Source organism: Rana temporaria, chromosome 5, assembly GCF_905171775.1.
Source record: "Rana temporaria chromosome 5, aRanTem1.1, whole genome shotgun sequence".
NCBI classification, from domain to species: domain Eukaryota; kingdom Metazoa; phylum Chordata; class Amphibia; order Anura; family Ranidae; genus Rana; species Rana temporaria.
Genome location: NC_053493.1, coordinates 313145290 through 313167949, shown reverse-complemented (window position 1 = coordinate 313167949; position 22660 = coordinate 313145290). Strand labels below are relative to the sequence as shown.

Here is a 22660-nt window from a genome sequence, read left to right as displayed (position 1 = left end):
GCGCAACGCTTTTCATGCAATGAGACTTCAACGGTGTTGGCGAACGCCTGTACAATGCAGCGAATGGAGAAAGTGGTAAAGTTTAAGTGCCTTCCAAAAATGTAAGGCGAATCGTCCATCTGGTTGCATCAGGGTCAAAACTGAGCTATCTGATGTGAGGAAATGTGACACTTGGAAGAAGCCAGCATCAAGCAAGTTTTGGAATGGGCCTCCACCAAGTCCTGAGGGGAAGTTGGGATTGCCTAAGACAGGGCACTAAGGCGACTTGATGGTACAAATCGCCGGGTTTAGCATTTTTCAGTTGATTGGGTGAAGGCTGAATTATTCACCTTCGATCCATGGTGAGGAAATTTATAACAAACTGCTCACAACAAACTGTACAGAATTCACAGTAAAACATAATGGTATGGAGGCAGTAGATGCCACCATAATAACATGTAACTTCTATAAGCAAGCATGTTTTACAGGCAAATGTGTATTTATAAAAACCCCACAGGTGCAATACAAACACTTGAAAGACATACTTACGGATCATAGGCAGCCAACAGAAAATTTAACAACAGGCTGATGGACTGTTCCACGCTGATCTGGTGAGTGGTCGGCATTCTCTTATTGAGTTGGTAAAATATCGTGGATAACACAGCTTCCAACCGCGCCACATTCAGCTCAACGTTGGGGTCAAGGTTGTTCAATGAGTTTTCCCGAAGGGCTTCTATAACATTCCATATATCTACTAGGTGCACTGTGTGGAAACAGAAACAAAGTCAGACAAGCAATAGTCCTTACATTCAACACTATAGGCTTTTGATTGGCTGACATTATTTCTTGCCATTGTTATTACGCTAAGAAAAGGGCAAACAATCTTACAATGCCAGCAATTACCACGACAGTAATATATTACTGCATGTAATTTCTACTCCAGAAGCTCGCACAGCTTGCTCTATAGAATTTAGAGCATAAAATGTCTCATTACGGGGAAACTTCCCATTCTAGTAAAAGCAGTTACCAGACTCCTGCAATTGTGCCAAGTCAGTAAGAGATTTGCACTTATGAGACCAGAACAGAATAAGGACCAAATGACACATTCTAACCTCAATGAGAGCACTTAAAGTTTTATGAACAGCTCTGTCTAGTTGCTGAAAAATGGAAATGTTCTTTGTGTCGACACTGATGTGAAAGTGGAACTATGGGCAAAATAATAAATACATATGTGATTCAGTCTATCTACCATTAAAGTGTAAAGCACAAAAATTGTGAACAGGATCTTTATTGCAGAAGAGACCACAAACTTACCTGCCTATTCACAGCCTTCTATAGAATGTTCTATATTGTACTGTACAAATGTACTGTAAAGCGTTACTAAACCCAAGACCCTACATTCAGTATATATCTGGTCTCTTACAGTACACAGAACATGGAAATGCATTTTAGCAAATATGAACTGCTAAATACCTTCTCACATCAGCAGTATATAGCAGTCTAACTGTTAAAGCTTGTAGGAGGAGCTTTCATTCTGTTCCGACTGTCCTATCAGGATGCATGACTCATGACCCTCTGTCTGGACAGAGCTGATTGGCCCTGTGCCAATCACATGTAAACTCTCTAGCAATACACACCAAACTGAGCATGTGCAGAGTGCCCCCAAGGCTCCATCAGGAAATGGATTGGGGACTGTGGAAGTCTTTTTACACAATGTACAGGATTTACTGCATACACAGCCCGATTTTACTGTTGTGGGTTTAGTTACACTTTAAAGGTACATTCTTAGCATTGTGTGCCTTGGTGCTGGGATGACTAAACTCCTGCGATTGTGCATGTTTGAACTCCTGTAATGGTCACCTTTGCTGGATAGCTTGGTACACGTGTAAATGTGGACAAAGTATAAATAATACAATGTGAAAAAAAATAAAGAATTCATATACTGAATACCCTCATTACAGGCAATAACCACATACAGTTATGAGAAAATCATATATATATTTTTTTCTCCATAGTGGGCCTTTATTTTTATTTTAGACAGATAGCCGTCTAGCTACAGTATACAAGCCCAGATCGTTCCTTTTATATTAAATGTATAAACACTAAATTTTTTTTTCAATGAAAATGTTGGGGGCAGACAAGAAATTGAAGATACAGGCATTGAGACATTTGAAATGCAAATCCCAACATCTAACATAGTACATTGTGCGGACACATCAGCATAATAAACATCATGACATTTGGGTTCCAATTTTAAGGTCTATAGAGTTGTGCGATGTCAAAAAGAGATATTATTTAACTTTATCCAACAAAAAAACTTTTCATATTTTATTATATTGGGAATAATTCATCACTGGTCTGGGAGACCTTGTGGTCCAATGTTGCTTTTTTTCCCTTTCTTTTAAGAGGCAGTAGGACAAGGCTATCTGACTATTGATCCAAACACTGGAGAGAAGATTCTCAGATAGCCATACAACACAAGTGGAAGACCTTTATGTGTAGGTTTGTTCTTGACAGCTATACACAGCACAACACATCTTTAATATGAAATTATTTTGATGCCTGTGAATGAAATTCACCATCTCTGAAATTATCCTTTGGAAGTATATGGCTCAAATCACAACAGTTGACTGTATTAGCAATTCTATAAAACAGTCTTTTTTTTTTTTTCTCAGTTGGGTTAATTTCACTCTTATTAAAGCAAAACTATAGAACTATATAAAACTTTTTTCTTTTTTTCCCCTGTATGGCTAGAGTAAGGGAAGATCATACCTCCTGTCAGTTTATTTTTAGCCATCTGTGTCAGATAGGGGAGATTTCCCTTTACTTCCTGTCCCATAGCCAAAACAGGAAGAGAGGGGAAATCCCTGAAAATTAAGGGAATCCATAGAGGGCCCCTAGGTCACCAGAACTAGTGTCCCCATTGGAAGATTTCAACTTTTCTGGAGACAGCCCAAAATGTGTGATTTTTATTTTTCTTTCACTTTCAACAATAATGGTAAACAGGACAAAAAGAGAGGATGAATCTCCCTAACCAGGGCACAAACCGCAATAAAAACTGACAGGTGTTCTAATTTATCAGTGCAGCCTCATCAGTGCCCATCAGTGCAGCCTCATCACTGCCCACCAGTTCAGCCTCATCACTGCCCACCAGTTCAGCCTCATCACTGCCCACCAGTTCAGCCTCATCACTGCCCACCAGTTCAGCCTCATCACTGCCCACCAGTTCAGCCTCATCACTGCCCACCAGTTCAGCCTCATCACTGCCCATCAGTTCAGCCTCATCAGCACACATCAGTGAAGAAGAAAAATTACTATTTTGCAATATTTTATAACTGAACATTTTTAAATAAAAAGTTTCTTAGTTTGTCTGTTTATTCTGGGGTTTAGATACACCAAGGCAGTACCATAGCAAACATATTCAAATATTATCAAAACTAGTCATTGTTTAAAGCCGACCACAAAACCTTAAACGTTTCCCATCTTGGAGACTCAAATGTAGGAGCCAAGGGAATTACGTGAAATATAAAGATACAAATATTACTTAAAAGACACATCAGCAGTTTAGACATGCTTCCAAAGACATCTAAATTGTTAAAATGATTCGCTGAGTGTGTTCCAAGTTACAGATGTAATTCTAGGTTGACTTTCAACCTACTGTATGCAATATCAGTCTTATATAAATTTGCTGTCAAACCAGCAAAAACATTAGGAATTGTATATTACAGTTTTTCTCAAGAAAACAAAAACATAAATGTACCTACAAAAGCATATTGCAAGGAGTCTAACTGACTATTCTGTAGATTCTTGTAAGTTCTGTTCTTATAAAAAATATATAAATTTTAAACATTTTATCGACATTTCAAACACAAATCTCTATAGGAGAGAAAGCGAAGAGCCAATATATTTTTGTACAAGATAATACTGGAGAACCTTGTTAAAACTGTACAGTATATTCCTAATGGAGTCCAGTGTAGTAGGCAGAAAACAAGAAGGGATTTATATTGTCCCCCTTCTAATGCTCATTCTCTAAGCTTGCAGTGGAGACAATGGGGAAATTTACTAAAACTGGAGCATGCAAAATCTGGTGCAGTTCTGCATAGAAACCAATCGACTTCCAGGTTTTATCGCCAAAGCTTAATTGAACAAGCTGAAGTTAGAAGCCGATTGGCTACCATGCACAGCTGCACCAGATTCCGAGTGCTCCAGTTTTGGTAAATCCCCCACACAGTTGTCACAATAAAACACAGAATGGCATAGTATATCAACCTTTATCCTGGTTATGGAAAGAAGTGATTTCTTATGAAAAAACAAAAAAGTGCTTTAGGCCTTATACACATGACCGTACAGGGGCCGTACAATGCGCAGAGCCTGACATTCCCGGGATCCTCTGCCGCCGTGTACAGCTGCTCATTGAGATGTATTAGAAAAGGCGGCAGTATGCGGTAGTGCAGCAGGGTTGTGTAAAGCATCTGTATGCGCACTGACTTGTAAGCTCTGAATGTACACTACTTTGGTTCAAGGCAAACGTTGGTGCGCAAGTCACAACTTCCCGGCACTGTACAGCATACAGCCACCTCTTCAAAAGCATCTCAATGGACTGCTGTATATGGGGCTGCAGGTCTCCAATTGTAATTACGCAGGCTCTGTGTACGCTATGGCCCCTGTACAGCCATGTAGATGAAGCCTTAAAAAATTCTATTTAGAAAATGTAGGACTATGAAACTTAGAAGCACTGAAAATGAAAATAAATAAACCTAAGAATGTATATTTACAGTGCCTTGCGAAAGTATTCGGCCCCCTTGAACTTTGCGACCTTTTGCCACATTTCAGGCTTCAAACAAAGATATAAAACTGTAATTTGTTTTGAAGAATCAACAAGTGGGACACAATCATGAAGTGGAACGAAATTTATTGGATATTTCAAACTTTAACAAATAAACTGAAAAATTGGGCGTGCAAAATTATTCAGCCCCTTTACTTTCAGTGCAGCAAACTCTCTCCAGAAGTTCAGTGAGGATCTCTGAATGATCCAATGTTGACCTAAATGACTAATGATGATAAATAGAATCCACCTGTGTGTAATCAAGTCTCTGTATAAATGCACCTGCACTGTGATAGTCTCAGAGGTCCGTTTAAAGCGCAGAGAGCATCATGAAGAACAAGGAACACACCAGGCAGGTCCGAGATACTGTTGTGGAGAAGTTTAAAGCCGGATTTGGTTACAAAAAGATTTCCCAAGCTTTAAACATTCCAAGGAGCACTGTGCAAGCGATAATATTGAAATGGAAGGAGTATCAGACCACTGCAAATCTACGAAGACCTGGCCGTCCCTCTAAACTTTCAGCTCATACAAGGAGAAGACTGATCAGAGATGCAGCCAAGAGGCCCATGATCACTCTGGATGAACTGCAGAGATCTACAGCTGAGGTGGGAGACTCTGTCCATAGGACAACAATCAGTCCCTGTATACTGCACAAATCTGGCCTTTATGGAAGAGTGCCAAGAAGAAAGCCATTTCTTAAAGATATCCATAAAAAGTGTCGTTTAAAGTTTGCCACAAGCCACCTGGGAGACACACCAAACATGTGGAAGAAGGTGCTTTGGTCAGATGGAACCAACATCAAACTTTTTGGCAACAATGCGAAACGTTATGTTTGGCGTAAAAGCAACACAGCTCATCACCCTGAACACACCATCCCCACTGTCAAACATGGTGGTGGCAGCATCATGGTTTGGGCCTGCTTTTCTTTAGCAGGGACTGGGAAGATGGTTAAAATTGATGGGAAGATGGATGGAGCCAAATGCAGGACCATTTTGGAAGAAAACCTGATGGAGTCTGCAAAAGACCTGAGACTGGGACGGAGATTTGTCTTCCAACAAGACAATGATCCAAAACATAAAGCAACATCTACAATGGAATGGTTCACAAATAAACATATCCAGGTGTTAGAATGGCCAAGTCAAAGTCCAGACCTGAATCCAATCGAGAATCTGTGGAAAGAACTGAAAACTGCTGTTCACAAACGCTCTCCATCCAACCTCACTGAGCTTGAGCTGTTTTGCAAGGAGGAATGGGCAAAAATTTCAGTCTCTCGATGTGCAAAACTGATAGAGACATACCCCAAGCGACTTACAGCTGTAATCGCAGCAAAAGGTGGCGCTACAAAGTATTAACTTAAGGGGGCTGAATAAATTTTGCGTGCCCAATTTTTCAGTTTTTTATTTGTTAAAAAAGTTTGAAATATCCAATAAATTTCGTTCCACTTCATGATTGTGTCCCACTTGTTGATTCTTCAAAAAAAAAAAAATACAGTTTTATATCTATGTTTGAAGCCTGAAATGTGGCAAAAGGTCACAAAGTTCAAGGGGGCCGAATACTTTCGCAAGGCACTGTATTTATTAAATGTTTCATTTTTTTTTTTTTTATTTTATATTTATTTTATACATGTGTATTTTTTGTAGCAGTTGCTCTCTATCATAATTTTTGTGTGTGCCATTTTAAACTTTTACTCCAGCCCCGATGAAGGGAGATTGTATGGACCCTTAAATGCCCTTTGTCCCACTTGTTATAACCAGTTGAACAATAAAGACTTTGGACTCCTAGGCATTTTTTATTTGGTGGTCTAGTTGACCTATTAGGCCTGATTCACACCTATGCATTTCTTGTGCTTTTTGCAGATTTGCACTGCAGTCCATTTAACATGGTTTCCTATGGAACACGTTCTGTAGTGCAAATCTGCAAAATGCACTAAAAATGCATAGGTGTGCCCAGGCTTGCTGGTCGGACTGAGTAGACTACAAGGATCTAGATTATCCAGCCTGTCTCTCAGCCGACAGTTGAAAGAAGATTCTTCAAGAAAAAGTAAAATAAAATTTCTCCTCAGGGCACTGGGCCCAAAGGGAGCTATACGTCCTTCTCCTTGCTAGGCAGAACGAAACTGAGGCTGCATACTGCAGGGAGGAGGGTTATGTCTGGAGGGACCGGCCCCTGGGCGGGGCTGTTCAACTCTGTTAATGTAACATGTATTTAAATATCTAACATGTTTCTGCCTAGTCCTCTCCTGTAAACAGGGAACATAACCCACTTGTCAAGATTTAAGGAGCCGTGTCCGTCCATGGACGATAAGAGAAAATGTATTTATATCAGTGTGATTTCAAGTATGTTCTTTATGGAAGTATGGACTTCTACTTTAATGAATAGTTTCTGAAAGTCAAGAACGTAAAAGATTTTAGCACAGACAAATTATATAGACCTATTTCTTCTAAATGCGGCATTCACTTTATCTACATCAAACTAAAGAACGAACAATAACTAGACGACGTGAATACCTTTTCTGCCAATGGGATAGTTTTATTGGATGCTGTGTTCCATAGACAATGTGCACACTTCTCATTTTATAGTAGCAGCTGCATTCTATAGAATAAAGAGGTCACGGGCTAATTATCCAATTTGACAAAATGCATTGTAGGAAGCTCATTACAGATAGAAAGAAAATATATTTCCATTCTGTTAGTCCCTGTGTGGGCAACACATTACATTTCAACACAGACACTTGGACCAGCATCAGCTGGAAATCACAACTGAAGCCCAAGATAACAGCTGCCATAGTCTTAATTAATTACCCCCCTATGTGTGTCTCTTCAGCCCCTCCCCCTCTCAAAGTAATGCCGTGTGGCCATAGCAGTCTACATTTGCAGCCTGTTATTATTATTGTTATTAGTGCTACTATTATTAATAAACTACAAATGAGAATGTGTTCGTTTGAATTAAAACCAACCTAAGAACATGTATTAGCCCTGGTTCACACTGGTGCGTTTTAACATGCGATTTGGCATGTCAAAACGGCGGTATTTGCCGCAAATTGTCACTGTCCTAATCGGTGCGACGCCGCATCTGCGGCGCTGCACCGATTTCAAAAAGTAGTTTCTGTACCACTTTTTGCGTTTTCGGCTCACGATTTACATTGACATCTGTGCAGAAACCTGCACAGATGTCTCAATAATTGCGGCCGAAATCGGGACTGCCAACTGGGGATTAAAATGTGCGAATTCAGCTGAACTCGTACGGCTTCACTCCCGCAGCCCAGTGTGAACCTGGGCTTAAACAGATTTTATTTTTTTCAATGCAGCACTTGAACTGGCAACTGGTAATAAGCTGCCAACTATAAAAATAAATGGGCAACTCTTGTACCCAGCCAGTATGAGACCAGCACAATAAATGCCCCTCCAGTGCTCTTTGCTGAGGATGAGGGGCTGAGGTGTGGGTCAGGCAGGACCGTGGAGCCCAGCCTGGCACAGACTTAACCCACCACAATGTTTTCCATGGAGGCCGCTGTCCACCCTACAGAGCACAAAATGATGCAAGGACTGTGTTTGCGTTGTACCGTTTGGCCAGGTAGAGCAAAAATATTTGCCAACTAGGATATTCCGTTTATATTACAGTTTGCCAGCATATTAGCTATTATCAGCTATTATAGGGCTTCAATTTGGGTAATGTGTTAATGATATATTTTAGACTACAGGATATCTGGATGGAAATTAAAAGGCCAAGTCCACCTTTTGCAGAAAAAACAATCAATGTGCATTATTTATTATTACAGGAACTGCAATTATTGGATCGTGGGTGAAATGCAGACTCCAGCCGTTGGTTGGTACTGAGGCTGGAGGAAGTATCAATGCTCCAACAGTGTGGTGTGAGTTCCTCTGCTCCACTGGGAGCTGGATCTTGTAGTTTTTCATCCACAGATTCCTGTAAAGGAATAGGAATGTCTCCGCCAGCTCTACATTGAGAACGGAGAAATCAAAGACAGCTGATCGCTCAGTTCTTGGGTCCACGCTAAGTACAGAACAGTGACTGCTCTGCTTTTGCAGTGCTTTTCTTTGGTGGTGTATCCTCTCAGACAGGCGATCTGATGGAATATTTTCCAATCAACAGGTTAATTTCAGTGGTTGATTGATTGCCTGCCTGGTGGGTGGAGTCCTCCGTCTCATATATTTTTGATTCTCATTTTAATGTTTGAGCTGTTATCAAGGCAGTTGTGCCAAAACGTTAGCCCCTTGTACCCTTTTATGTGTTTCTAATAAACCATTTACTAAGGATTTGGAGTGTCAGCTTCTTTTATTGGAACATCCAGAGGGCAGACAAAGGCTGGGCAAACAGTTAAACACACACATAAACGTAAATATATGAGGACTCTTTTACCCGCCAAAGATTTGTATTCCTGTCTATTTACTAGAGTACTCTTCAATGGACATGTAATTGTATGATCCCATGTCGCATGCGCAGGAGTGCTGTCATGCTGCACAGGTCAATCAAGATGGTTGAAGACATTCCCCCGGAAGAAGCCGGGTAGAAGATGCAGATGCCATCAAGATACCGTGTGAGCGTTGAACCGTTGGGACATAGGTAAATATTGTTCCCTTTAGTTCCATTTTAAAGCCCATATGCAGCTAATGCTTTTAAAGCAGTTACAGCAGCAGTTTTCATTTTCTTTTGAAAAAAAAAAAAAAAAAGTTTTAAACCATATGAATAAAAGTTCTCCATTGTAAGTGTTATATGCTTTCTCCCAAATGTAACTGTCAATTTTGAAGGACAACTTGGTCCGTTACAAAAAGTGAAAAATAAATCTGCTGGCAAGATCAACAGCGGACTTAACCTAGAATACAAAAAACGCGAGCAGGCAGCGGTTTTTAACCACTTCAGCCCTGGTAGATTTGGCTGCTCAATGACCGGGCCATTTTTTGCGATACGGCACTGCATCGCTTTAACTGACAATTGCGCGGTCGTGCGATGTCGTACCCAAACAAAATTGATGTCCTTTTTCTCCCACAAATAGACCTTTCTTTTGGTGGTATTTGATCACCCATGCGGTTTTTATTTGTTGCACTATAAACAAAAAAAGAGCCACAATTAAAAAAAAAAAAACACGTCTTTTACTTTAGTAAACATCCCAATTATAAAAAATAAAAAAAAACAACATAATTGTATTCCTTAGTTTAGGCCGATATGTATTCTTCTATATATTTTTGGTAAAAAAAAAAAAAAAAATTTGCAATAACCGTATATTGATTGGTTTGAGCAAAAGTTATAGCGTCTACAAACTATGGGAAAGATTTATGGCATTTTTGGAACCATTGACAGCTACAGAGAGATTAGTGCTATAAATATGCACTGATTACTATGTAAATGTCACTGGCAGGGAAGGGGTTAACAATAGGGGGCGATCAAGGGGTTAACTGTGTTCCCTATGGTGTATTCCAACTGTGGTGGGAAGGGGACTTACTATAGGAGATGACAGATCGTGTTTTCTACTTTGTAGAAAGGCGCAATCTGTCCTCCTCTCCTCAGACAGCACTGGGATTTGTGCGTTTACACACACAAACCTCAGTGCTTCCGCTCGTGCACGCGATTGCACCTGCCGGCCACGCGCATCGGGTTCCCCGCAATCCAGGGGGCGTGCGCGCCCAGAAGAGCCATTCTGCCACAGTATATCAGCATGAGCCAGTCGGGAACCAGTAAATGCAGAAGACATGCTGTGTCTTGTCTGCAATAAAACAAACTTGCATGCTTGCTTACAGACATCTTTTGAATGTACACTGAGTGTGCATTGCCACACATTGCTTCTGTGCCTTATTAACCGACTCTCGTGTGCTTCCGCGGGATCACATCCTCCCCCACATCCTCAATCAAGAGGCTAAAAACCCAGCGCCTGTATGTAGCAAGGGAATAAGCTGAGAGTGCCATGTCAGAGATGTAACCATCTCATGCTGAATAGTGGTAGTAGTAAGCATCTTGTGGAATATAGTTCCTTTAATAAAACTGTTATTGATAGACTGCATCACATATGCATTTTTTTTCTTTTTGTTCTAGTTTGTTTGTGATGGGAAGATTAGCTAGATTGTGAAATGTACTGTGGCAGTCATATACTGTATATAAACCTTCCTTGCTGTCGGTATTGCATACAGATCAAGGTGCTCACTATGATTTGCAAACACATACCGGTAAATTAAACATGCAGTTATTCAGAGGAACTTATCACTTTTCACCTTTCATAGGCAAGCATAATGTTAAATGAGGACTGCTGATTAGTTGTAGTAGGTTAGTAAAATTAGCTCTTTGATGTATCAATTGGTTTCACTCTTATACAAACAAATGGAAAATAAAAATGTATCTCTGCTCACATAAATCAGGTTTATATTTCATTTACCAAAAAAATAAAAGCGGGTACAGTAAAACCTTGGTTTGAGAGTAACTTGGTTTGAGAGCGTTTTGCAAGACAAGCAAAATATTTTAAAAAATGTTGCCTTGATATACAAGCGATGTCTTGATATAAGAGTAGCGTCATGTCACAACTGAGTATAAAAAAAGAAGAGAGGAGCCTCTAAGTGTAGCAATATTGTTACATTTAACCTCTTGAGGACCGCCGCACGCACATATACGTCTGCAGAATGCGACCCTTGTCCTAAGCTCTGTGACTGTCCCCGCAGGAACCGCGAACCTGATTGCCGCCGTTGTCCCGCAATCGGGTCACAGAGAGGAAGAACGGGGAGAGGTAAGTGTAAACAAACCTCTCCCCGTGCTTCCTAGTGATACTGACACTGATCCGTGTCATAGGGAACGGCAATCAGTGACGTCACACGCTAAGCCACGCCCCCCCACCCTAAGAAACACAAATAAGGGCACACTTAAACCCTACAGCGCCACCTACAGTTTAACCCCTTCACAGCCAGTGTCATTTTTACAGTAAACATTTTTATAGCACTGTTTGCTGTATAAATGTGAATGTTCCCAAAATAGTGTCAAAAGTGTCTGCCATAATGTCACAGTCACGATAAAAATCACTGATCGCCGCCATTACTAGTAAAAAAAAACATTATTAAAAAAAAATGCAATAAAACTATCCCCCATTTGGTAGACGCTATAACTTTTGTGCAAACCAATCAAACGTTAATTGGGATTTTTTTTACCAAAAATATGTAGAAGAATACGCATCGGCCTAAACTGAGGAAAAAATATTTTTTTATATATTTTTTGGGGATATTTATTATAGCAAAAAGGAAAAAATAGATTTTTTTTCAAAATTGTTCCTCTATTTTTGTTTATAGCGCAAAAACCAACAACCGCAAAGGTGATCAAATACCACCATTTGTGGGGAAAAAAGGACGCCAATTTTGTTTGGGAACCCCAATGTCGCACGACCGCGCAATTGTCAGTTAAAGCGACGCCGTGCCGAAACGCAAAAAGTGGCCAGGTCTTTAAGCTGCATAATGGTCCGGGGCTTAAGTGGTTAATGAAGGTACAACATTTAGAAACTTATTGCTACACTTAGAGGTGCCTCTTTTCTCTTTTAAACCCTGTAAAAAAAATGCTTTGATATACAAGTGCTTTGGAATACAAGCATGTTTCTGGAACAAATGCTAGCAAACCAAGGTTTTACTGTAGTTACAGGCAAACATTCCCCCACCTTCAGGTACACATACACAGGGCTTTTTTTCAGCGGGAACGAGGGGGAACGCAGTTCCGGCACCTCCAGAACTGAATATATGTAATGGCAAGAGGTGCTAGAGGATCTATTGATGCTGGTGCTTGGGAATCTGTTGTTGCTGGAGGGAATCTATTTGCTGAGGATGGGGGATCTATTGTTGCTGGGTGAGTCATGTTGCTGGGAGGGATTTACTGTTGAATAAGGGGTCTTTATTGCTGGCTGCTGGAGGCTCTATTAATGCTAGCTACTGGAAAATGTATTGTTGCTGGAGGAGACTTATTTTTGCGGGGGGGGGGGGGTTATTGTTGCTGTGAAGGTCTGTTGTTGCCAGTGGAGGTTGTATTGTTGCTGGGGTGGGTCTTTTGCTGCAGGGGTCAATCACTGCTGGAGGGAGGGGTCTAGTATTGCTGACTGCTGGAGGGTCTATTGATGCTGGCTGTTGGGAGTGTATTGTCACTGGGGTGTCCATTGTTGATAATACTTGGCACTAGAAAATAACTTGTTTTTGTATTCTCTAAAAGGGGTGGTACTGGGAGGTGGGTAGGAGGTGGAACCAAGGAACAGTGCTTGGAGGTAGGTAGGGGGCGGAGTCAAGGGATGACTCAGAAAGGAGGAGTTCCTGCACCTATTCTCTGAGAAAAAAAAGCCCTGCACATACACATAAGTAACTTTGAAACAATAAAGTAACTTTGGAGACCGCAAGAAGATAGAAAATAGAATGACCGCCATGACTATCATGTATTACAATCTAATTGCAGAAAAGGCAAGTTGAACGTGTTCTACATAACCTACTGAAATGGAGAGAGATATAGATTTCAGCAGTTGCTATTTGCAGGAGCTTGTTATACAAGAATATCATGTAGAACAAGCTAATTGAAGAAAATGCGAGTAAATGTGTAACGCATAACCTTCTGGAACAGAGAGGGTTTTAGATTTCAGCAGTTGCTCACAATCTTTAGCTCATATAAATAAGTCTAAGGAATGTGAATGATTTTGCGATTCATTATATCAAATGCAGATTATCATACACCTGCAGTAAAGGTTCCCGTAAATCACACACAATGAAAGGTGTTAGCTCATGAAACATAAGGTCACAGAGCAGCGGTTTATATGGTGCATGGTTAGCATAATAATCACATCTGATCATCCCACTCTGTGCACCGTACCTCTGTAGAAGAACACTCAGGAGACTAATGAAGGGCACTGTGTGATGTAATGACACTAACTGGAAGCATCAGTGATTCATCAAGGCTGCCTCAAACTGCTCTATCTGGATGAAGAGTGCAAATTAACACGTTACAGCGGTGCTGAAAATCTCAATACCTCCTGCAGGGTCTAAATCAATCATTTAACTGCAAATATTCTTTTACACAAGATACACTAAACTCACAAGCTAATAGACCTACAATAGAAAATAATGGACTGCTGCATTTTCTTGTTCAGCCACTAGATGTCTCCATACAGGCTTTTGTGAAATAGAAAATACCATTTAATCTTTTCAGAAAGTACTGTATAACCAGTCAGATGATCGTGAGCTGATCTAAAAGCAACTACCAGCATAAATTAAAAAAATACCTGAATTACTTATTTTGATATTGCAAGCAGAGCCATGGAAAAAATTCTTGTTCTGTTGCGCCAGGAGGAAAAAAATATTTGCATGGTGTGTGGAGTAGAAAGGTTGACTGGTTTCTTATTGAACTTTCTGCATACAGTGCATTGAAAAAGTATTCATACCCCTTGAAATTTGTCATGTTACAACCATAAACACACATTTATTTTGTTGGAATTTTATGTGATAGACCAACACATAGTGGCACATAATTGTGAAGTGGAAGGAAAATGATAAAAGGTTTTCAATTTTTTTTTACAAATAAATATGTGAAAAGTGTGGCATGCATTTGTATTCAGCTTCCCTGAGTCAATACATTATAGAACCACCTTTCTCTTCAATTACAGCTGCAAGTCTTTTTGGGGATGTCTCTACCAGTTTTGCACATCTAGAGAGTGACATTTTTGCCCAATCTTTGCAAAATTGCTCAAGCTCTGTCAGATTGGATGGAGAGCATCTACGAACAGCAATTTGAGTCTTGCCACAGATCCTCAATTGGATTTAGGTCTGGATTTTGACTGGGCCATTCTAAGACATGAATATGCTTTGCTCTAAACCATTCCATTGTAGCTCTGGCAGTATTTTTAGGGTCATTGTCCTGCTGGAAGGTGAACCTCTGCCCCAGTCTCAAGTCTTTTGCAAACTCCAACAGGTTTTCTTCTAAGATTGCCCTGTATTTGACTCCATTCATCTTCCCATCAACTCTGACCAGATTCCCTGTCCCTGCTGAAGAAAAGCATCCCCACAACATGATGCTGCCACCACCATGTTTCACGGTGGGGATGGTGTGTTCAGGGTGATGTACAGTGTTCGTTTTCTGCCACACATAGCGTTTTGCTTTTAGGCCAAAAAGTTCACTTTTGGCCTCATCTCACCCGAGCACCTTCTCCCACACGTTTGCCGTGTCCTCTATAAGGCATCCCGCAAACCGGACTTCTTATGGCTTGCTTTCAACAATGGCTTTCTTCTTGCCACTCTTCCAAAATGGCCAGATTTGTAGAGTGCACAACTAACAGTTGTCATGTGGACAGATTCTCCCACCTGAGCTGTGGATCTCTGCAGCTCCTCTAGAGCTACCATGAGCCTCTTGGCTGCTTCTCTGATTAATTCTCCCCTTGCCTGGTCTGTCAGTTTAGGTGGATGGCCAGGTCTTGGAAGGTTTGCAGTTGTGCCACACTCTTTCCATTTTCTGGCGATGGATGGAACAGTGCTCCGTGAGATGTTTAGAGCTGTATTTATACTGATATTAAATCACACATAGGTGTACTCTATTTATTAGGTGACTTCTGAAGGCAATTGGTTCCACTAGATTTTAGTTAGGGGTATCAGAGTAAAGGGGCTGAATGCACACCACACTTTTCAGATATTTATTTGTAAAAAAAAAAAAAAAAAAAAAAATCGAAAACCCATATATTGTTTTCCTTCCATCCTTGTGTTGGTCCATCACATAAAATCCATCCACATTTTTGGCTGTAACATGAGATGTGGACAATTTCAAGGGGGTATGAATACTTTTTCAAGGCACTGTAGATGTCAAAACAAAAAGAATGGTATGCATGTCATACAGTAACCCACACATTATTATTAGCCAGATAAGTAATGCAAAGCTGTACAATATATGAAGTCAATTATCAAAGGTTACTTCTCACCAGATTTTACACGAGTGTGACTATATAAAAGTGAAACCAGAATAAGTCACTGAATACAGAACACTGAATTTTATATGTTGTGCTTTTTTGACATACAGAGATCATCAAACAAAAAAAACTTATAGTAAAATAGATGATGGTTAGTTCAACCAGAGAGCATCTTGTGACACCTTTTGTCAACCCCTGCGCCCAGTAAATATTGGTCCTATTTACACCCTGCTCCTCTAGACACCAGTCTTTTGTTAATATAGAATTGTATTCAGCTGCAACACAAGTGCAACAATTCCCATTTTTAAAGAGCATTATAAACCTTTCTACTTGCACCTTATGTTCTTCACCCGCATAAGATGTGCACTGATCATCTAGTTTTGTTTTGTCATTTGTTGCCTTGAATGCAATGCCTATAGTAGAGTGAATCGTAATATTCCTGTGTCAGCAGTTTCTGTTTGTGTCCAAACCTGAAGCATGCCACATGGCATTGCACGGGTTAATGCTTGACCTCTCTCTCTAGTCTAAGAACTGAAATTTCCTGTGAAGAAACTATATATCCCACAAGGTCTCTCAGTCTAGTACTGATGCAGGTGAGAACCAGGTAGTAATTAGATCTGAAAAAGACAAAGGGGCAGAGCAATTAATAGAAAGACCACCATGCAGTCTCTCATCACATTAGTACTCCCACATTTGTGCAGTAACACAGAAGAAATGGTGAACTGAAAACAATGTGCCTCAGAACAAGAAGTTACTTGTCTCTTTAACGAATGGGGACAAGCTAGGTGAATGAAAACTAGGGGCGGACTGACCATTGAGTCACTCGGGCACTGCCCGAGGGCCCCATGCCACTAGGGGGCCCCCATCAGGGTTGCCAGGCTCAGTAAAACCAGAGACAGTATGTAAAAATCTTTGTTTTTTTTACATCTGTCCCTGATATGCCCGAAACCGACATGCTTTTGATGTGAAAATCCTGAAATTTTAGCTGCCCCGCCTCTGCACTGCCTTCTGGCGTGGTGGCCATCTGTAAGCCCAGGGGCCCCATAATCTTCTATTGCCCGGGGGCCCCATGAGTTGTCAGTCCACCCCTGATGAAAACAGACATAGGCAGGGGTCTCTAAACTATGGCCCTCCAGTTGTTGAGGAACTACAATTCTCATCACGTCTAGTCATGTCTGTGAATGTCAGAGTTTTACAATGCCTCATGAGAAGTGTAGTTCCGCAACAGCTGGGGGGCCGTAGTTTGGATATCCTTTACATAGGAAAATCGATCAGCCCTGACACTACAAACTACAGCCACAATTGAATGAGCTGAAAGTCGCACAGGAACGTGGATCGCATGCCTGTGCGATGCAGGTGTGAACTGACCCCCGAAAAAGACAAGTGATTGCATCTGAGACAAAATAGGAAATATGTTTACTGCATCAAACTGCATATATATTTCCTATGTTCGTTAATTTAAGAAAAAAAATATAAAAGGTAAACCTCAAATCATCAATATATATTTTTTTGATTTAACAGTCTGACCAAATAACAGATGTACATTAGAAATAATAGTGGTGTAAAAAAGATATTAGTTAGCTAGAAATATTAGTGGTTTCATTTGTTTTGCTTGCTAAATCCTGTGATTAGAAAGAGGATTTGCTTCCCAGAACGTCAGAATATGTAGTACAAATGTGGTTAGCATATTTATGTGTGGATTACTTTTACATTGGTAAATATCCTGAGGGGTATGTTCCATGCCAGTTGCATTATGCCGATATGACACCAGGAGCGGCAGAACACAAAGCACAGAATTTAGATATGTCCTGCCCATGTTAAGTGAACAGTCAATATGTAAGTAGTAAGAGCAATTGTGACCATAAGATAAGGTTTCTGGGCCAAGGTAGGGCCAATTTAATAAAAATGATATGGGCTCCACAACTCCTATATATTTTCCATAACTCACCGATGTGGATACCGAACAAATGGTTCAAAAGAATTGAGACCCAGATGCGGGAGTTGATATGGAAGAAAAAGGTAGCTAGGATCAGTTTAACTACTTTGCAATATGGAAAAGATAGGGGGGACTTGCGGTCCCCCACCCTAAAATGTATTTTTTAGCCTCTCAGATACAACAGCTGGCGGGATGGAGACGGGAAGAAAGAGAGGACCCGAATAGAAATTTGGTGACCAGCACAGTTTCCTCATTACAGGCAGCCTCTCATCTTGAGATGGACTTGCCCTGTATGCCACATTCAGCACCCACAGGAATCCTCCTCAAAAAGGTATGGGGGGAGCTACGGAAGACCCTGAGGACAGAGGGTGTGCTACCACTCACTCCAATATGGAATAACCCCAGATATGCCGAGCTACAGGATTCATCAGGCTTCACCTCCTGGAAAAAGAGGGGAATCTGGTTATTTTCGCAGTTATACGAAGGCGAGGTACTAAAAACATACGTACAGTTATGCAGGGAATACCAATTAGCACCGTGTGGCTTTTATCAGTATCTCCAGCTTCGGCATGCTCTTCAGAAACAACAACAAACACGATCGCTGGTGGTAACATCACCGTCACCTATGAGGACGGCGGTTCTGCAAGCAGAAGCCCGGAGAGGACTGATAACAAAAATATATGAGGGACTGCTTATAACAATACAGAACCATGCCTTCTTCAGAAGTCGTAGGAAATGGGTAGAAGACATTGGGGAGATAAACGAGGAACAGTGGGAAAGGGCACTTGAATCTGTTCCTGTGGTGTCCGTATCTGCATCTCACAAACTATCGCAACTTTTTATTCTACACAGGGCCTATCCACTTGACCACCGCCCCATGTCAAAAAGACGTCCTGTTTTTAAAGTTGAATATCTCGATAACGGCAGCAGCTGCTGCCACAACCGAGATATTCATCTTTTCAGGGGGCGGTGGTGTACACGATAATGGCGGTCTCCGCGGCGGATTCGCCGCGAGATCGCCGTTATCGGTGGCGGGAGAGGGCCCCCCCCTCCCGCCGCTCTCCCGCGCTCTCCGCCGCTTACCGGAGCCGTCGGTAGCGGCGGAGGGGATCGGATGTGTCCGGCAGCTGAGCGGGGACGGGACTGAAGGAGAAATCTCCTTCACCCGTCCTCACAGCTCTGCTGGGCGGAAGTGACGTCAAAACGTCAGTCCCGCCCAGCCTCTTAAAGAAACATTTTTTTTTTTTGTCATTTGAAAAAATGACATTTTTTTTTTTTTTTGCATTTAAGTCTAAATATGAGATCTGAGGTCTTTTTGACCCCAGATCTCATATTTAAGAGGACCTGTCATGCTTTTTTCTATTACAAGGGATGTTTACATTCCTTGTAATAGGAATAAAAGTGATCAATTTTTTATTTTTTTTTATTTCGGTGTAAAAAAATATAAAACTAAATAAAAATAAATAAGAAAACCCCAAAAAATTTTTTTAAAGCGCCCCATCCCGACGAGCTCGCGTGCAGAAGCAAATGCATACGCGAGTAGCGCCCGCATATGAAAACGGTATTCAAACCACACAAGTGAGGTATCGCCGCGATCGTTAGAGTGAGAGCAATAATTCTAGCCCTAGACCTACTCTGCAACTCAAAAAATGCAACCTGTAGAATTGTTTAAACGTCGCCTATCGAGATTTTTAAGGGTAAAAGTTTGACGCCATGCCACGAGCGGGCACAATTTTTAAGCGTGACATGTTGGGTATCATTTTACTCGGCGTAACATTATCTTTCACAATATATAAAAAAATTGGGCAAAATGTATTGTTGTCTTATTTTTTAATTAAAAAAAGTGATTTTTATCCAAAAAAAGTGCGCTTGTAAGACCGCTGCGCAAATACGGTGTGACAAAAAGTATTGCAATGACTGCCATTTTATTCCCTAGGATGTCTGCTAAAAAAAAATATATAATGTTTGGGGGTTCTGATTAATTTTCTAGCAAAAAAATTGTGATTTTCACATGAAGGAGAGAAGTGCCAGAATAGGCCTGGTGGTCAAGTGGCTATAGAACAGCGCCACAATTACATCGATGGGGAAGAAGGGATACCCCTATGTGCCCAAAGTGCAAAGTTCAGCAAGGGGACTTCATACACTTAAGGTACTGGGAGGAAGTATCCCAGTGTATTACCAGAGTAGCACAGGTACCAGCTCCATTGGATCCTCAGGTATACTTGCTAGGGGCCATTGACCCTGGAGAGTATACAAAAAGGAAAGTACTATATGATAATAAGGTTGCTGTACCTGGCAAGAAAGCTCATTGCACGTTACTGGAAGGCCCCGGGGGTCCCCACAGGGAAGCAATGGATTGTGTATGTCAACTCCCTGTTGGGTAGAGAACATTTGGCATATAAACGAAGGAAAGCGGAGGGTAAATTTGAGGAGATCTGGCATTCCTGGTTGGGAGACGCGAGTGTTGCACCACCAAAACTGGTGACAGATAAATTCCTTATGTAGAGTGCAGAGAATAGGGAGGGGGGGTTATAAAAAAAAAAAGAAGAGCAGTACATTGGAAGATTATGTGAATGTAAAAATGTTGTACAATGTATTCTAATTGAATTGTAATGGATGCCGAATAGGCATATGTATATATTAAATTAGAAAAAAATTAAATAAAAATAAAGTGGATTAAAAAAAAATAAAAGTTTCTGTATTTTGTGACATGGGCATTCATTCTGCCATGCTTTTAGACACGATGGTTCAGATCTTGCGATACAATTTTTAAGAAAAACCAGGTCAGTGTGTAAAAGCGCATTTAGATCCAAAAGCTAGACGTTTTCTCTCCATCCCACAGTAAAATGATCCAGAGAAGAATACATTTGTCATAGGTAAAAGGTGAACTTTACCTTGCACAGGACTGGCACATTGTTCCTCTGCTCTGGCAATCCTGTGGTCTTCTGAAATACTGTGCTTGTCCTGACCATAGTAATGCCCATCCCTGTCTTTAGACATGTCTCAGACTCCAGTCACACCATGGCATTCCGGATCGCAAGTGGAATCGTTATGATTCTGCTTGAGATCCAGAATCGCTGCAACATCTACATTACTTTCAATGGCACCCAAATCATGGCGCAACTTTGCCGCCTGATGAATCATGTTATAATTGCCCAAACAGAATCGTGGGACGTCTGTCGCCCAAAAGAAGTTTGATTTGGGTTTCCGATTTGGTGGCATTGAAAGTAATGGGGATCACAAGGGCATCCTGCATTTTGTGGCAATTCGGAATCGTGGGCAGAATCGCGATGATGCCACCCTTGATAAGGAAATCCATGGTGTGAATGGAGTTTAAGTGCAAATAAATATGAACTATAATTACAAACACAATTTCTAAAACCTGTACAAAAATATATATTATACACATACACAGTATGCATGCAAGTGTGACCTACGAGGACTACAGAATGCTGTTAATGACTTCAAAGTAAACTACACAATTCCCCAGGAGAGCCTTACAAGATTTTTTTCAGATGTGCAAAGGACATTTCACCCCACTATACAATTTGCATATCTTGATGGTGATGACCAATGGTTGAGGCGCCTGTTAAATTTTATAGTTATGTGGTGCAGTTTGACAGCACCTCTGGTACAGCGCAGTGTTCCCCCAGGTTAGATGTACTTTCCCTTTGACTTCTATTATCTCCCGCAGTTTTGGTGCTCTTTCTGAAAGCACAACAAAACTCCTGGATGCAGGACTTTTAGCATGCTTTCTGAAAGCACACCAAAACCTAGGGAGATAATAGAAGTTAACAAGAGTGTGTCAAACCGCACCACGTCATTGTAAAAAGGGCCTAAATTTACACAAAATCTTATTGAAATTGAATGAAACACCTGCGAATTGCAATTTGAAGCATATACATAATTTATGCTTTGTATTTTTATTTATTTCAGTTACACTTTAATTGCATAGGACAACAGAGTCAGTCTGGTAATTAATTGTAAGTGCAGATGCTGCTCGCCAAGAACTTTTTTTGGAGTACAGGTACACCATTTCCTAAGCATAGTGGTACCTTCGTAATCTGCTTCATCAACTGTTTTAAATGCACCCATTTCCTTAAAATGTCATATAAAAAAAAATCAAATGGCTAAACCCTTATCCCAATCTCCAACCCGTTCCCACACACAGCCATTAATGTCTAAACCGCTGACAACAAAAGTGAGTACACCCCTAAGTAAAAAATGTCCAAATTGGGCCAAAAGTGTCAATATTTTGTGTGGTTACCATTATTTTCCAGCACTGCCTTAACCCTCTCGGGCATGGAGTTCACCAGAGCTTCACAGGTTGCCACTTCCACTTCTCCATGATGACATTACGAAGCTGGTGGATGTTAGAGACCTTGCGCTCCCCCACCTTCCATTTGAGGATGCCGCACATATGCTCAATAGGATTTAGGTCTGGAGACATGCTTGGCCAGTCCATCACCTTTACCCTCAGCTTCTTTAGCAAGACCGAGGTCGTCTTGGAGGTGTGTTTGAGGTCGTTATGTTGGAATACTGCCTTGCAGCTTAGTGTCTGAAGGGAGGGGATCATGTTCTGCTTCAGTATGTCACAATACATGTTGGCATTCATGGTTCCCTCCATGAAATGTAGCTCCTCAGTGCTGGCAACACTTATGCAGCCCTAGACCATGACACTCTCACCACCATGATTGATTGTAGGCAAGACACACTTGTCTTTGTACTCCTCACCTGGTTACCGCCACACACACTTGACGCCATCTGATCCAAATTGGTTTATCTTGGTCTCATCAGACCACAGGGCATGGTTCCAGTAAACCATGTTCTTGGTCTGCTTGTCTTCAGCAAACTGTTTGCGGGCTTTCTTGTGCATCATCTTTAGAAGAGGCTTCCTTCTGGGACGACAGCCATGCAGACCAATTTGATGCATTGTACAGAGTATGGTCTGAGCACAGACAGGGTGATCCCCCACCCCTTCAACCTCTGCAGCAATACTGGCAGCACTCAT

At 41.1% G+C, this 22660-nt stretch overlaps 1 protein-coding gene across 25 annotated transcripts in view; it reads right to left on the bottom strand.

The window, feature by feature from the left end:
• The window catches only part of DTNA (dystrobrevin alpha), a 303735-nt gene that overhangs the window by 91047 nt on the left and 190028 nt on the right, over positions 1-22660 (bottom strand). For all 25 annotated transcript variants that reach the window (XM_040354139.1, XM_040354136.1, XM_040354148.1 and 22 more), the window contains one exon: positions 529-742. In XM_040354139.1, the coding sequence (XP_040210073.1) occupies positions 529-742 (214 nt within the window). The remainder of the gene's footprint in view (positions 1-528; positions 743-22660) is intronic.